The following is a 17561-nucleotide window of genomic DNA, read 5'->3' as shown; positions in this document are numbered from 1 at the left end:
GTTGTTGTGGGATATCACATTCCTGGAAACAGGTTCTGATTTATAAAGCATTAATTCTGTTTAATAAAAACATAAAAGGTAGTAATTAAAATAATAAAATTATACTTATACAACGATTATCATGACCACAGTAAACAGGGTAGTGCTTTAAAGCCGATGAAGAACAAAATGTAAATGTATGGCCACTTAAGCAAACTCCACCAGTTAATAAGATCGTTGTTGATCTGATTATTCCACATTCCCCCCATCCCAATAACCTTTCAACCCTTTCTTTTCAAGAATCTACCTACCTCAACTTTCAAAATATTTAAAGATTCTGGTTCCATGGCCTTTTGAGGAAAAAGTGTTCCAAAATCTCTCAAACCTCAGAAGAATTTCTCATGTTCTACAAATAGGCAATCATATTTTTAAACAGCAAATTCTGATTCTAGTTTCTACCTTTCCACATCCTCTGCTAAGCCTCCTCAAGATCTTGTATGTCTCGATCAAGTTGCCTCTTAGTTTCTAAACGCCTGCAGGTATGAGCTTAATCTATCCAACTTTTCTTCAAAAGACAACCCACTCTCTCCAGGTACAAGGCCATAAAAGTAGCAGGCTATTCAAGCCAAAAAGGCTTCTTCACATTAAACGAAGTCATGGCTGATTTGATAATTCTCAACTTCACTTTCCTGCCTTTTCCCCATAACTTTTCATTCCTGTACTGATTAAAACTCTGTCTATTTTACCCTTGTACATATTTAATGATTCAGCCTCAAGAGCCCTCTGCGGTAAAGCATTCCACAGATTCATGAACAGAAGGAATTCCTCCGTATCTCTGTCCTGAGTGGATGATCCCTTATTCTGTGATTATGCCCTCCTCCCTGAAACCAAATTTATTTCCAACATTGAGGAGATGTCTTTATTCCAGCAGGCAACACTGTCTTCAGGACTCCCGATCATAGCTACAGAGAATGCTACCTATTATCCTACTGCGACCACATCCTTCTACTTCTCTCCCTGCTTGAATGCATCCCAGTAGCACAGTGTTGTGGTGAGTTTGCTCATCCTTCCTGCAGTTCTTATTCTTGTCTGCACAGTTTGTAAGAACTTTGCAATTGTTGGGCAATTACACGGAGGCTCTTCAATGCAACTCTCTGGGTCCCCGTACTTACCTCATTTGCAGCCACACCCTCCTGTCCCTGAACACACACCAAATTTGAATTAACTAGTCTGAGGAATGTGGCTTTGCCTTCTAGAACATAGTGTCCAGGCATTATAAGTCATAGAGCTGTATAGCATGGAAACAGACTGGACCAGTCTAACCTGTCCACGCCAATCAGATATCCTAAATTAATCTAGTCCCATTTGTCAGCACTTGGCCCATATCCCTCCAAACCCTTCCTATTCATATATCCATTTACATGCCTTTTAAATGTTGTAATTGTACCAGCCTCCATCACTTCCTCTGGCAGCTCATTCCATACATGCACCACCCTCTGCGTGAAAAAGTTGCTCCTTAGGTCCCTTTTAAATCATTGCCCTCTCACCTTAATCGTATCCCCTCTAGTTTTGGCCTCCTCCACCCTGGGGACAAGACCGTTACTATTCATCCTATGTATGCCCCTCTGATTTTATAAACCTCTATAAAGGTCACCTCCTAAGCCTCTTTCGCTCCAGGAAAATAGAAGGGTTACACCAGAAACATTAACTTCTCCACCTCCTGATACTGCTTGGCTTGTTGTGTTCTTCCAGCTCCTTCTTGTCTACTAGCCTACTCAGCCTCTCCCTCTAGCTCAAACCCTCCAATGCTGGCAACATCCTTGTAAATCTTTTCTGAACTTTTACAAATTTCACAACATCCTTCCTATAGCAGGGAGACCAGAACTATGCACGTTATCTCAAATGTTGTCTAACCAACGTCCTGTCCAGCCATAACATGACCTCCCAACTCCTATACTCAATGCACTGACTAATAAAGGAAAGCTTACCAAACGCCTTCTTCATTATCCTATCTATCGGAGACTCCACTTTTTCAAGGAAATTTGAACCTGCACTCCAAGGTCACTTTGTTCAGCCACACTCCCCAGGAACTTATCATTAAGTGTAAAGTCCTGCTCTGATCGGTCTTTCCAAAATGCAGCACCTCCCATTTATCTAAATTAAACTCCATCTGCCACTCCTCAGCATTAGTCTAGTAAACCTCCTCTGAACTACTTAGAAAGCATTTACATTCTTCCTTAAATGAAGGCGGCCAATACTGTAAAGTGTACCAGTGACATGATGCCATCAGTGCCCTGTATAACTGATAAATAAACTGAAACATTCCAACTGTACTTATGTATTCAATTCCCCTCCCAACAAACAATAACAGTCTATTAGCTTTCCTAACTGCTTGCTGTGCCTGCAATCTAACCTTTTGCATTTCATACGTTAGGACATCAAGATTCTCTTATTCGCTTCACAACTTCTGTTTTGACTGATCTATACCATCACCAGCAAATTTAGTAACCCATCTCCAATCATTTCATCCAATTAGGTTAATACAATAGTCATTATATTAACTTTTGAGAATACAGCATATATCCCTGCGGCACACCACTTGTCACATCTTGCCAATCAGAAAAATGATACATTTATGATTAATCTCCATTTCCCACTAGGTAGTTAATCTTCAATCCATGTAAATGTTATCCCTTACACCATCAGCTTTTATTTTCTGCAATAACCTTTAATGGACACCTTATGAAATGTCTTCTGGGAATGGGAGTACATCAATTATCTACTGACACCCTTTTATCCATAGCACGTTATTTCTAAGAGCTCCAAGAAATTGGTTAATCACAATTTCATTAAACTATGATGATTCTGCCTAACTACTGTGAATTATGCTAAATACCTGCTATAACGTTCTTAATAATAGTTTCTAAGACCTCATCTTTGTCTGATGTTAAGCTTTTTGTTTCCCGCTTTCTACCTCCTGAACAAAAGAACTATATTTGTTATTTTTCAATTGAGAGGAACCTTAGCTGAATATTGGAAAACTAAAACCAATGAATCAATATCTCACTAGTCACTTTTTTTAAGAACCTAGAATCAAGTCCATCAGAATTAGAGTCCTTGTCACTGCACTGTTCTAATAATTTACTCAGTATCATTTCTCTGGTAATTGCAACTTTCCTGAGTTACTCCATTTACTGATTTACAACTATTTCTGGGATGTTACTTGCATCCTCTATAGTGAAGACCAATGCAAAGTATCTATTCATTCATCGGTCATTGCCTTATTTTCCATTATTAATTCCCAAGACTTACTTTCCATTGGGCCAAATTCACTTTGTTAACTTTGTAAAACATTATCTATGGAAACTCTTACTTTCTGATTTTACATTTTTTTTTGCTAGTTTTCTCTTCTATTACATTTTTTCCATCCTTGTTGACTTTAGTCAATCTTTTTATATTCTGGCCAATCTTCTGATTTGCCATCCACCTTTGCGAAGTGATACTTTAAAAAAAAATTTGTTACTATCTTAAATTTTTTTTAAAAAGTTCAACTACAGATAGTGGCTCTTCCCCTTGGAATTTTTCTTTTTAAAATTAAAATGTATCCCATTTTATACATTCTCTTAAATGTCTGACATTGCATCTCTATTGACCTACTCCTAATTTGCTTCACTTTAATTAGCTTTGCTTTCATGTCTTCATAACTGCCCTTATTAAATGTTTAAAATTAAGTTAATCTTCTCTAGTTGAAAATGTATTTAAAATTCAATTGTATTATGATCGTTGCTTCCAAGGGCACCTTCATTTTAAAGACATTGGTTTTCTCATTACACAAGCAAGTACCTTTGAAGTGTAGGCATTGTTATAATATCAGAAACTTGGTAGCCAATTTACACACAGGAAGATCCCACCAACAACAATATGATAACAACCAAATGGTTGAGGGTTAATATTGGTCAGGTCACTGGGGAAAAGTTAGCAGCCCTTCTGAAATGATGTCTCTTTAACCTTACAGCACTTGAACAATATTACACTGGGAGTGCCAACCTGGATTTTGACTCCAGAATAGGGTGTGAAACCAGAACCTTCTAACTCAGATGTGAGCATGCCACCCATTCAGCCAAAGCATACCATGTTCAAAATAAGAGCATTTCTCACCAGTCACGTTTCACTCAATCGAATGATTTAATGTCCCTGGCTGGACAGCTATCGCCAATTGTGCTAGCAAAGAGTGATTTTTATGCAAAAGAAAAATCAAGACATCATTTTGCTCATGATTATTTGACTGAATTTTAAGATTTTCTCTCCTGTAGCTCCACTTACTTGATGACTTAAAGACAGAATAAAAAGTACTATGTTTTACATACACAATTATGTGGGTCTTAGATATATTTTAAAAAATAAACCAGTACGAAATTCGCAACTTGTAACAACCCACCTTGTATTTTTTCAATTTACCGAGTACATTTGCAAATGAAAACATGATTGTATGATCATTGGGTAGTAACTTAAGGGCTTCTTTTCCAACTGCTTCAGCTTGTGCTAAGTTACCTAGTTTGTAAAACAGCACTGGTTTAGATATTAAAACAACAGTCATTTGGAGCAGTTCCATCTATGGTAGAGTTTCCACTCACTTGCACTGGTTTCTTTGCAATGAAATTCACTCAAAATCAGTGTAACTTCCAGAAAAGAATTGTAGAATTTTAAAAGTTAAATATTTTCCACACAAATCAAACTTCTACAATCATCAGCACGGAATTAAAAATGAAATCTAGCCATGCCCTTAGGATGAAACATTGTCAGGACAAGTTTCTGTCAATTGTGGGCATTTGAGGTGATTCCAAAAACTAAACTGGACATTTTTGTGCTGATCTATAAGGAACATTAGGAAAGATTTTGAATGAACGTTTTATAAAATTTACAGAAGGAGTTGCCTACTACATCCAATCTAACTAGATAACGGTTCTGTAAAATTTTCACAAGTCAATTTAGCAAGTTAAAATCAGGTAACATTCAGGTGGTGGACTTTATAGACTTAATTTGTTTTTGCGATAAACACATTTTAATCAAACTGCTTCAAGTTAGCACTCTAGGATATGTCCAGGACTACTTTCAAAAGCAAACCTAAATCTAAAATTATTTTAAAAATGTTGCCTGAATGAGCTGGATTATGAGAGATTTTGCATTTACCAAGATATAAATAGGTTTGAGAGAAAATGTCTGGGGGAAAGAATGTGTGTCTGGATTGCTCAGTGCACCCAAAGCAGAAATTCCACTCTTTACAGTTACATGCAGTTTACAGCATCTAAATTAAACTACTGATTAACTTAACAGTGTACATCTTGAAAACAGTTTTTAGTAAATTCACTGGGTAATATATTATTTCTCCATTTCAACTTTTTAAAAAAATATTATGCTTACCTGATGGTGCCTTTCCTGCAAAGTGGTGTTCAATGTTATTAAGTGTCTTGATCAACAAGGAGAAGCCATTTTCACTAGCAAGATAGTCAGTAACTAAAGGATGCAGACTTAAGGAAATTGGCAACAAAAAAATAAACGCCAGGGGGACAGGAGGACTGACTTTATGCAGCAAATGGAATGTTGAGTTGGAATGTACTTCCTGAAACCGCATTAGAAAGAAATTCAATAATAACCTTCAATAGGATTTTGGTTATATCCCCGAAAAGGAACAAAAATGACAGGGCTCTTGGGAAAGAGCAGGGGAACAGGGGTTAATTGGTAACTCTTTTAAAGAGTTGTTTCAGGTACAATGGGTGAAAGTGTTAAATTACATTTTATAATAGAACAATATGCCTGCATCGTGGAAACCACAAGCCTTCTTAATATTCCAGTACATCTGATGTAGGCAAAGATCTAAACACTGGGAACAGATAGAGCAGCAAAGCTCCAAATTATGCATTATCCCTCAAGCAACATCACCATTAGTTCCCTGCCGTTTATGGGCGTTTGCTGTCCACAAATTGGCCATCATACTTCCTACATTATAACAGTAACCAGACATCAAAAATACTTTGTTGATGTTTACAACATCCTAGCCAAAGGCACTACATAAATGCAAATTCATTCTTTTCTGTTAACCCCCTCGGAACAATGATTCTGTACAAATGCCTCAAGCACTCAATGGAAATTGTGTTGCAAACCTTCCAGGCTTATGATCATCTGCTGTAAGACCTAAGATTTTCCCACTTCACAATGCTGCAGCCTCTACACTGTGATTCCCATTGGATGCACTGGTTTGCTCTTCAGGTATTGTCAACAAAAGCATCCCTCGAAATTCCAAGTAAACAGTGATAAATACTCCATCCCTGCCAAACTAAATTCCTATCTTGAAACAAATTTGCAATTTCCCAGCAATATGAATCAGTAAACCATTGCAAATAACTTTACCATTTAAATAGAATTTGGCACAAAGCTGGGAATGGAAGGTTTGAGATTTAATAATAGACTGGGAAAACTGGGACTTTTTTCACTGGAGCAGAAGAGATGGAGGATTGTGGTGAGGTTTATAAAATATGAGGGACATAGATAAGGTGAATGACAAGGACTTTTTCCCTAGAGTGGGAGTGTTCAAAGGTAGGGGGCATAGTTTTATGATGAGAAAAATAAAGATTTAAAGGGGCTCCTTGTTTTTTTAAACATAGAGTGGTTTGTGTGCCAAATGAACTGCCGGAGAAAATTGTGGATGCAGGTACACTTCCAACTTTTAAAAAACATTTGGATAAGTACACAAATAGGAAAGGCTTGGAGGGATTGAGCCAAGAGCAAGCAGGTGGGAATAGTTTAGTTTGGGATTACAGTCAGCATGGACTTGTTGGACTGAAGGGTTTGTTTCCGTGCTGTATGACTCTATAAGGTGATTAGAATGCAATGTACAACAAAGTGTTGATGCAGAGTGTAATTCGAGCATAGCGGTTATTTCAGAGTGCCATTTGCAGGTCCTTTTTGTAAAGTATTTTGTTCTGCCCTGTTGCACCTAGCTATCAGCCTTGCTTGTGAATGCCTGTCGGTCTGAGTTTTATTTAATCTGTCATGAAAAGACACACCATTAAAATGCAGCATTGAACTGGGCAAGATTACAAAGCTGTAGCCAACATTCTTAGCCTGTGCTAAATGTATTATTTTTTTTTTCAAATTTATGCTCTGTTGTAGCATCATAGGCCAGCATTCACTGCTCATCTTTCATTGGCCTTGAGGAGATGAGCTGCAGTAAACATGGTCTCAGTAACCCACAGTGCAGTTTGGAAGGCATTCTTGGATCTTATTCCAGTGACAGTGAAGGAACAGCAATATATTACCAAGTAAGGATGATGTATGGCTTGGAGGGGGATTTGCAGATGGTGGCATTCCATGTCTGTTGGCCTTGTCATTCTGGTTGATAAAGGTCACAACTTGGAGAATTAACTTAGTTTGCAACAACTGCGTCAAAATAGATCCCACGGATAAAGACAAGTAACCTTTGAAATTTCATCCATTAAAGCTAAACAGAAAAGAAATTACCTGAAACTTAAAGCATCTGAACTGCATAACTCAAAATAATCGATGCTACTTTAGATTCAACTAGCTAATTTCTATAAAGAGAATAAGCACAATTATACAAATGAAGAATATAACCTGTTACCTGTATTATCAAGTAATATGATCAAGTTATTCCAAGCTAGGCTATGGTTAGGTTTGAGAAGAGTAGCATTCCGCCATGCATTCAAAGCTTCTGAAGTACGGTGCAGATCTGCATACTAAAAGGAAAAGGAAATGAAATATTTGAAAACAGCAGAAAAATAAAACCAATCAATAAGGTGACATTTGCACAAAGCTTCACAGTTTTGGAATACACTGAGGATTTATCACTCGGATGTTAGTACAACCCTTTATCCAAAACACTTGAGATCAACTGGTTTTCCGAATTCAGAATTTTTTTGAATTTCGGAATAAGTGACAGCTCAACGGTGAAATTTAAAAAAAAACTTACTGAACAGCAGACTCACAGTGAGTACTATGGTCCCTGAGACAGACTTGAGGCCTACCAGTGCTGGGCCAACCCCCCCCCACCCCCAGCCAATGTCACATCTGAGTGACATGCATCGAGTGGGTGTGGAGTTGGGTTCACTGTTTGCACGCCAAACAACCTTGTTAATGCGACAATAACTTCATGAAAAATCCTTCAGATTTTGGAGCTTTTCAGATTTTGGATAAAGGGCTGTCTACCTATATTAGGCAGCAGAATTGGCCTAGTATTTCCAGATACTTCAACAACACCATCCACTTTCAAGTCAACCTGCCCAGCATTGAGGTGCTAAACCATGCTCTGATGGACATGCCAAGTCATTCATATGCCTCAAACCAGACTCCTGTAGCAACTGCTCGACCCACAGCACAGTTTTGGCAAGAGACTCCCAGAAGGACAGCAGAAACAGTTTTAAGGATGTCACAGGGTCATAGAGATGTATTGCGTGAAAACAGACCCTTCGGTCCAAACCGTCCATGCCGACCAGATATCCCAGCCCAATCTAGTCCCACCTGCCAGCACCTGGCCCATATCCCTCCAAACCCTTCCTATTCATATACCCATCCAAATGCCTCTTAAATGGTGCAATTGTACCAGCCTCCACCACATTCCATACATGTACAACCCTCTGTGTGAAAAAGTTGCCCCTCAGGTCTCTTTTATATCTTTCCACTCTCACCCTAAACCTGTGCCCTCTAGTTCTGGACCCCCAACCCCATGGAAAAGACTTTGTCTATTTATCCTATCTATGCCCCTCATAACTTTATAAACCTCTATAAGGTCACCCCTCAGCCTCCAACGCTCCAGGGAAAACAGCCCTAGCCTGTTCAGCCGCTCTCTGTAGCTCAGATCCTCCAACCCTGGCAACATCCATGTAAATCTTTCCTGAATCCTTTCAACTTTCACAACATCTTTCTGATAAGAATGAGGCCAGAATTGCACGCAATATTCCAACAGTGGCCTAACCAATGTCCTGTACAGCTGCAACATGATCTCCCAACTCCTGTACTCAAAATTCTGACCAATAAAGGAAAGCATACCAAACACCTTCTTCACTATCCTATCTACCTGCGACTCTACTATCAAGGAGCTATGAACCTGCACTTTAAGGCCTCTTTGTTCAGCAACACTCCCTAGGACTTTACCATTAAGTGTATAAGTCATGCTTAAATTTGCTTTTCCAAAATGCAGCACCTCGCATTTATCTAAATTAAACTCCATCTACCACCCCTCAGCCCATTTGCTCATCTGATCAAGATCCCATTGCAATGTGAGATAACCTTCACTATCCACTACACCTTCAATTTTGGTGTCATCTGCAAACTTACTAACTATACCTCACATCCAAATCATTTACATAAATGATGAAAAGTAGTGGACCCAGCACCGATCCCTGTGGCACTCCACTGGTCACAAGGTCTCCAGTCTGAATAGCAACCCTCAACCACCACCTCTGTCTTCTACCTTTGAGCCAGTTCTGTATCCAAATGGCTAGTTCTCCCTGTATTCCATGAGATCTAACCTTGCTAATCAGTCTCCCATGGGGAACCTTGTCAAACGCCTTACTGAAGTCCATATAGATCATGTCTACTGCTCTGCCCTCATCAATCCTATTTGTTACTTTTTCAAAAAAACTCAATCAAGTTTGTGAGACATGATTTCCCACGCACAAAGCCATGTTGACTATCCCTAATCAGTCCTTGCCTTTCCAAATACATGTACATCCTGTCCCTCAGGATTCCCTCCAACACCACTGAGTTCAGGCTCACTGGTCTATAGTTCCCTGGCTTGCCTTTACCGCCCTTCTTAAACAGTGGCACCACGTTTGCCTACCTCCAGTCTTCCGGCACCTCACCTGTGACTATCGATGATACAAATATCTCAGCAAGAGGCCCAGCAATAACTTCTCTAGCATCCCACAGAGTTCTCGGGTACACCTGGTCATGTCCTGGGGATTTATCCACCTTTAACCGTTTCAAGACATCCAGCACTTCCTCTTCTGTAATGTGGACATTTTGCAAGATGTCACTATCTATTTCCCTACATTCTATATCTTCCATATCCTTTTCCACAGTAAATATTGATGCAAAATATTCATTTAGTATCTTCCCCATTTTCAGTGGCTCCACACAAAGGCCGCCTTGCTGATCTTTGAGAGGCTCTATTCTCTCCCTAGTTACCCTTTTGTCCTTAATATACTTTGTAAAAACCCTTTGGATTCTCCTCAATTATATTTGCCAAAGCTATCTCATGTCCCCGTTTTGCCCTCCTGATTTCCCTCTTAAGTATACTCCTACTTTCTTCTTACTCTTCTAAGGATTCACTTGATCTATCCTGTCTATACCTGACATACGCTTCCTTCTTTTTCTTAACCAAACCTTCAATTTCTTTAGTCACCCAGCATTCCCTATACCTACGAGCTTTCCCTTTCACCTTGACAGGAATATACTTTCTCTGGATTCTTGTTATCTCATTTCTGAAGGCTTCCCATTTTCCAGCCACCCCTTTACCTGTGAACATCTGCCTCCAATCAGCTTTCGAAAGTTCTTGCCTAATACCGTCAAAATTGGCCTTTCTCCAATTTAGAACTTCACCTTTTAGATCTGGTCTATCCTTTTCCATCACTATTTTAAAACGAATAGAATTATGGTCACTGGCCCAAAAGTACTCCCTCACTGACACCTCAGTCACCTGCCCTGCCTTATTTCCCAAGAGTAGGTCAAGTTTTGCACCTTCTCTGGTAGGTACATCCACATACTGAATCAGCAAATTATCTTGTACACACTTAAGAAATTCCTCAATCTAAACCTTTAACACTATGGCAGTCCCAGTCGATGTTTGGAAAGTTAAAATCCCCTACCATAACTACCCTATTATTCTTACAGATAGCTGAGATCTCCTTACAAGTTTGTTTCTCAATTTCCCTCTGACTATTGGGGGGGGGGTCTATTATACAATCCCAATAAGGTCATCATCCCTTTCTTATTTCTCAGTTCCACCCAAATAACTTCCCTGGATGTATTTCCAGGAATATCCTCCCTCAGCACAGCTGTAATGCTATCCCTTATCAAAAATGCCACTCCCCCTCCTCTCTTGCCTCCCCTTCTATCCTTCCTGTAGCATTTGTATCCTGGAACATTAAGCTGCCAGTCCTGCCCATCCCTGAGCCATGTTTCCGTAATTGCTATGATATCCCAGTCCCATGTTCCTAACCATGCCCTGAGTTTATTTGCCTTCTCTGTTAGGCCTCTTGCATTGAAATAAATGCAGTTTAACTTATTAGTCCTACCTTGTCCCTGCCTGCCCTGACTGTTAGACTCACTTTTGTTCTCAGCTGTACCCATCTCAGATCGATCTCTTTCCTCACTATCTCCCTGGGTCCCACCACCCCACCTCACTATTTTAAATCCTCCCAAGCAGTTTTAGCAAATTTCCCTGCCAGTATATTAGTTCCCTTCCAAATTAGGTGCAATCCGTCCTTCTTGTACAGGTCACCTCTACCCCAAAAGAGATTCCAATGATCCAAAAATGTGAATCCTTCTCCTCAGCCATGCATTCATATGCTCTATTTTCCTATTCCTGCCCTCACTAGCTCGTAGCACTGGGAGTAATCCAGATATTACTACCCTTGAGGACCTCCTTTTTAAATTTCTGCCTAACTCTCTGTAATCTCCCTTCAGTGTCTCAACCTTTTCCCTTCCAATGTCATTGGTTCCAATGTGGACAATGACCTCCTGCTGCCCCCTCTCCTCCGTGAGAACATTCTGCACCCTCTCTGAGACATCCTTGATCCTGGCACCAGGGAAACAACACACCATTCTGCTTTTTCTCTGCTGGCCACAGAAACGTCTGTCTGTACCTCTGACTACAGAATCTCCTAACACAATTGATCTCTTGGAAGCCGACGTACCCCTTGTTGCATTAGAGCCAGTCTCAACACCAGAAACTTGGCTGTTCGTGCTATGTCCCCCTGAGAATCCATCACCCCCTAGATTTTCCAAAACAGCATACCTGTTTGAAATGGGTATATCCACAAAAGACACCTGCTCTAGCTGCCTATCTCTCTTACCCTTCCTGGGGGATCACCAAATGTGAGCTGATAGACCCTCCTGATAGGTTGCATGGTAGCCCCCAGACCATCTACTGGTCAAGACCTGTCTGTATATACCATAGCAAGTTCCACATTCTCATTACTCTCTCAATAAAACAGATTTCCCTTGAATTCCCTATTACATTAATTAATGACTGTCTTATATTTACAGACACAATTATCTGGAAATACACAGATCTGGCAGCACCTTGAATCATAGAATCCCGACAGTGCAGTAAGAGGCCATTCAGCCCATCGGGTCTGCTCCGACCCTCCAAAGAGCATCCCACCCTGATCTAGGCCCCTGATTCTATCCCTGCAACCTCACAGATACCAGGGCCAGTCCATCCTGTTCCTGTGAGGAAACAGTGGTAACCACTGTGCCACTGCACCATCCCACCTATGGAGACAGACAGTGATTATTTCAATCTTGCCACTGAAATTGTCTGATCAGTTGGTTAGTTCCAGGACAGTTTGTCTTTGTTCCAGATTTCCACCATCCCCAGTGTTTTGCTCATTTTATAATGGCCTCATGCATAAATAAAGAACATATTTTCCTTTAAATAACTCTACTTTGTATTTCCAACAAACAGAAGGTTGCTTCATTATTTTCAAATTCAGATCACTGATACCAGGTTTCACACAGACTTACCAAACGTCCTAGATTGTAGTAGCAGTCTGGATATTTTTTTCTGTATTTTATTGCTGTCCAATAACTCCTTTCAGCTTCTTCGAATTTGTTCAAACTATTCTGCACAATTCCTAAATTCATCCAGGCAGCAGCAAAATCAGGTCTGTTCATCGAGAAGAAGGTGAGAACAAGGTACTGCACAACCGTGTGATATAGAATGTACAGCTCAGAAACAGGCCTTTCAGTTCAAATAGTCTTTACTGGTGTTTATCCTTCACATCAGCCTCTTCCCATTTGCACAAGAACATCAAACAGAACCTGGAGTAAGCCATCTGCCCCCTTCAGTCGATTTTAAATAAGATCACGGATGATCTAGTCCAACTATACCTTCCCGCATCATCCCATTATCCGTCAATTCCCTTAATGTCTCATAATCTCCATCACTGATTTCAATATATTCAATGACTGAAAATCAATTGCACCCTGGGGTAGAGAGTTCTAAAGATTCACAAGCCTTTCATTCTATTAAATTTTACTCATCTCAGACTTAAATTGCCAATATTGTGTATTCTGACACTGTGGTCCAATGGTCTAGATTCTCCAGTCACAGGGACACAGCCTTCTGCGCATCCACACTGTCAAGTCTCTTAACCATTTTACGTGCTTAAATCAGCTCATGTCTCCTTGACTCAGCTGGAGAATGTGGACCTAGTCTAATCAATCTCTCCACAAACAATAATTGCCTCATTCCAGAAATGAACCTTGTTGCACCTGCTCTCAGGTAGGAATATTGATGAGGGAACCGAAATTGCACCTACTAAATCAGAAAGTACTTCAAATCTTTATGTATAATATTATATTCCTTTCCTCCTTGTGTTCACCTAGCTTCAAGTGTTTTATGGATGATATGTACTATCCTGTGGTAGCAGTGAATTCCACATTCTCAGCACTCACTGAGTAATGAGATATCTCATGAATTACTTATCACAGTAATTATGACCCCTAGTTTTCGGTTTCCCCTCAAATTACACATAAATTGAGACGTACTGAATGGCTACAGCTCTGGAAAGCAACTCCTCTGCTTCATGTAGTTCCTTCCTTTCCTTAAGGATGTTTCCTAGATTGTTCATAGCGTGGACATACTTTGGGTTGAGTCTGAAAAATAAAGGTTTCTGAAATTTCCACCACAAATAAAATTCTTTCCAATTAAAGAGTTACTGTGCACCTTCAACAATATAAAATAACAAATAGAGTGAGATGGAAGAATACCTGACAGCTTCTCTATAGTACTGGATCGCAGATATTTCTTTTCCTCGGTCAGCTAGATTTTTGCCAACATTGTAGTGTACCTGCACAAAAGGAATGCTATCAGTACTGAATTACAAGGCTGTATAATCCAGTCCAAAGACATAGTGACCAGCATTAGCCATGGCTCAGTTGACTACTTTCTCACCTCTAAGTCAGCAGGTTGTGACTTGAGCACTAAATCAAGGCCGACTCTGCACTATTGAGGGACCGAAAGATAGCACGAGGTGTCAAACTCAGAATATCCTCTCAGATCGATACAAAAGATTTGTAGCACTATTTTGAAGCAACGCAAGGCAGTGCACCCTGGCATTCTCACCAATATTTAACCTTTCAACCAATATCACTTGGAAGCAGATTATGTGGTTGTGATCAGATTCTTGTTTGCAAGGCATGCTGTGCATAAAACAGATATGGTATTTTCTACATCAGAACACTGACAATACTCTGAAAAGTACTTCATTGACTGTAAAGTATTTAATGTCCTGATGCTGTGAAAGGTGTCATTGAAAATCAAATATTTTATTCCACAGTCAACACATTGTCAACATTATATTGCCAAGTAAATTAAATACAACCTCTCAGAAAAAAATTATTCATAATTTAGTCAGCAAATAAGAACATAAGAGCTAGGAGCAGGAATAGGCAATTCAGCCTCTCAATTGGCCATTTAATACGATCATTGCTGATGCCACCCTGGCCTCAGCTCCACTTTCCTGCCTACTTTCCATAACCCCCCCCCTAAACCCATTACTCATTAAAAATCTGAGTAAATTTAAGGAGGAGATGGACAATGTCCCAGCATCCTTTAAACTCTGGAGTAGTAAATTCCACAGACTCGCAACCTTTTAACAGAAATAATTTCTCCTCATCTGTTTTAAATCTGTTACTCCTTATCCGAAAACTATGACCTCTCGTTCCAGATTGTTACATGAGGAAACATGTTCTGTGCATCTACTTTGTAATTCCTTTTAGCAAGTTACATATCTCAATTAGATCTGCTTTCATTCTTCTCAGCTCGAGGGTACAGGTCTAAACTGCTTAATCTCTCTTCGCAAAGCAAACTCCACCTCTGGAATCAATCTAAGGAATGTTCTCTGTACTGCCTCCAATACAACTACATCTTTCCTTCAGTTGTAAGGAAAATTGTATACAATACTTGAGGCGAGGTCTCACTAAAGGCTTGTATGGTTGCAGCAACACTTTCCGACTTTTGTATTCTGCTCCTTTAGCAATAAATGCCAAAATTCCATTTATCTTCCTCATTACCCACTGAACCTGCATTCTAGTTTTCTGCGATTCAAGTACAAGGACAGCAGATCCCTCTGCATCAAAGCACTCTGAAGTTTCTGTCCATTTAGATTATACATTGCCGATTCCTCCAAACAAAACGGATAACCTCACACTTATCCATGTTAAGTTTCATCTACCAAATTTGACCTATTCGCTGACCTATCCATATCCATTTGTAAAATGTTTATTTCTTCATTGCAATTTACGTTGCCACCTGTTTAGTATAATTTGCAAATCTGGCTACTGTACTTTCTATGCCTGCAGTCAAATCATTATCTTCTATTACAACTTATTTAAATGAATATTTCTTGAACATTTGCATTTAGTTTCTTTTCTCCAAATAAGTATACATGCTTACTTTAGCATTGAAGGGACATACAGATAATGCACTTGTGAAAAGATCTTCTTCTGTTCTCCAATGGCAACTGCGCCGGAAACACTGCATAATATTCAGAATTACCAAGCCTGCCACCGCAAGAGAGATGATGTTCTAAAGAAAATCAGAGCAAGAATTAAAGACAGTGCTTCAAAATCTACTTCAAGCTTCTTTTTTCATGATAACAAGTTAATACAGGGATGGAAAAGTAAAACGTTTGTGCCTACCTTGAATCTCCTGCCATGTCTTGACAAGATGCAAATGCCATAAGACAAGAGCATGCAATACCCAGCGCTGGAGAGATAGATCACCCGCTCTGCAATCACAAACCCTACTCGGAAGAAAATGTTTGATGCAGGAAGGAATGGGATGACCAGAAGTGTGATTCCAGTGGCAAGGATTCTGTAAAATGTATCCAAAAACAATTGCGCATGAATTTAGATAACCCAGTTGAGAAATTCTCTGGAGAGAGATGCATGTTACCATAAAATTAACTCATCTCTTTCTCTCACCCATACATACACAAACAAAAACACACCCAATCCAATCTCATTAAGTGGTTAACAACATGAGTCACAAGATTTAATAAGGAACAAAATTACCAAGGATACTGGCATGGTGGCTCACTAGTTAATACTATTGCGTCACAGCGCCAGGGATGTGGGTTCAATTCCACCCTTGGGTATCTATCTGTGTGGAGTTTGCACGTTCTCCCCATGTGACTTCACCTGATGAAGGAGCAGTGCTCTGAAAGCTTGTGATTTCAAATACACCTGTGGAACCATAAGCTGGTATTGCGTGACTTCCGACCTTGTCCACCCCAGTACCTCCACATCATGGCTACCAAAAATGTGCAGGTTGGGCAGACTGACCATGCTAAACTGCCTGTCGTGTCCTGGAATGTGTAGGCTAGGTGGATTAACCATAGGAAATGCAGGGTTGCAGAGATAGGGTGGGGGTGTTAGATGCTCTTTAAGTGTCAGTGTGGACCCTGATGGGCCAAATGGCCTGCTTCCACACAGTAGGGATTGGTGATAATGTCCCTACCTCTGAGTCAGCAGACCCAGGTTCAACTCCCACCTGTTCCAAATGTGTGCAGTAACATCTCTGAACAGGTTGATTAGAGAATACATTATCAAAGGGTGACGGCATTAATTGCTTTTGATACATTCGCAATCTCCCCTTACCCAAGAGTCAGAAGACTTTACTTGTAAATCAATGTGCAGCCTTACAGGAAATAATACCTTATTTTCAGAAAGTGATGGCTTTTTCAGGTACATACTTAAGAAGAACACCCTACCTATCAGTGCACCATTGACCAAGCTGAACTCAAGAAAAGCACCTCAATGATGAGATTATGTCAGGGTCATAAGTACAAGATAGTCACCAACAAATCCAAACAGCAGTTCTCTACTCAAGTAGTATTTGAGGTGAATAACAAATGCATTTTTGGAGATCTTGATCATCTCCAAGAAAAGATAGCTGAACTGGAATTTTCTTTATCGAGTGGAGAGATTGTGAAACTTGCTAACATGGGTTGAGGTGAATTTACAGATGATACAAAGGGATATAGACCAGTTGCAGATATGGGCGGAGAAATGCAGATGGTGTTTAATCTGGGTAAGTGTGAGATGTTGCACTTTGGGAGATCAAATATCAAGGAAAAGTATATAGTTAATAGCAGGACCCTGGATTACATTAATGTACAGTGAGATCTTGGGATTCAAGTTCATATCTCCCTGAAAGTGGCTACACAAGCAGATAGGGTGGTAAAAAAGACACATGGCAAGCTTGCCTTAATCGGTCAGGGATGTCACGGTGCAGTTTTAAAAGACTTTGGTTAGGCCACACTTAGGAGTATTGT

The 17561-nt window shown here is 39.9% G+C and overlaps 1 protein-coding gene across 2 annotated transcripts in view; it reads right to left on the bottom strand.

Moving 5' to 3' along the window:
• tmtc4 (transmembrane O-mannosyltransferase targeting cadherins 4) overlaps positions 1-17561 on the bottom strand; it is a 48674-nt gene that overhangs the window by 12481 nt on the left and 18632 nt on the right. For both annotated transcript variants that reach the window (XM_043691280.2, XM_087987924.1), the window contains 7 exons: positions 15925-16099; positions 15680-15811; positions 13993-14072; positions 13771-13878; positions 12745-12886; positions 7619-7733; positions 4418-4530 (listed from right to left, as the gene is read on the bottom strand). In XM_043691280.2, coding sequence (XP_043547215.1) covers positions 4418-4530; positions 7619-7733; positions 12745-12886; positions 13771-13878; positions 13993-14072; positions 15680-15811; positions 15925-16099 — 865 coding nt within the window. The remainder of the gene's footprint in view (positions 1-4417; positions 4531-7618; positions 7734-12744; positions 12887-13770; positions 13879-13992; positions 14073-15679; positions 15812-15924; positions 16100-17561) is intronic.

This window comes from Chiloscyllium plagiosum, unplaced genomic scaffold (assembly GCF_037043375.1).
Source record: "Chiloscyllium plagiosum isolate Xiang-an unplaced genomic scaffold, Cpla_swu_hap1 HiC_scaffold_6, whole genome shotgun sequence".
Taxonomy (NCBI): Eukaryota; Metazoa; Chordata; class Chondrichthyes; order Orectolobiformes; family Hemiscylliidae; genus Chiloscyllium; species Chiloscyllium plagiosum.
This window is presented reverse-complemented; position numbering and strand designations above follow the sequence as displayed.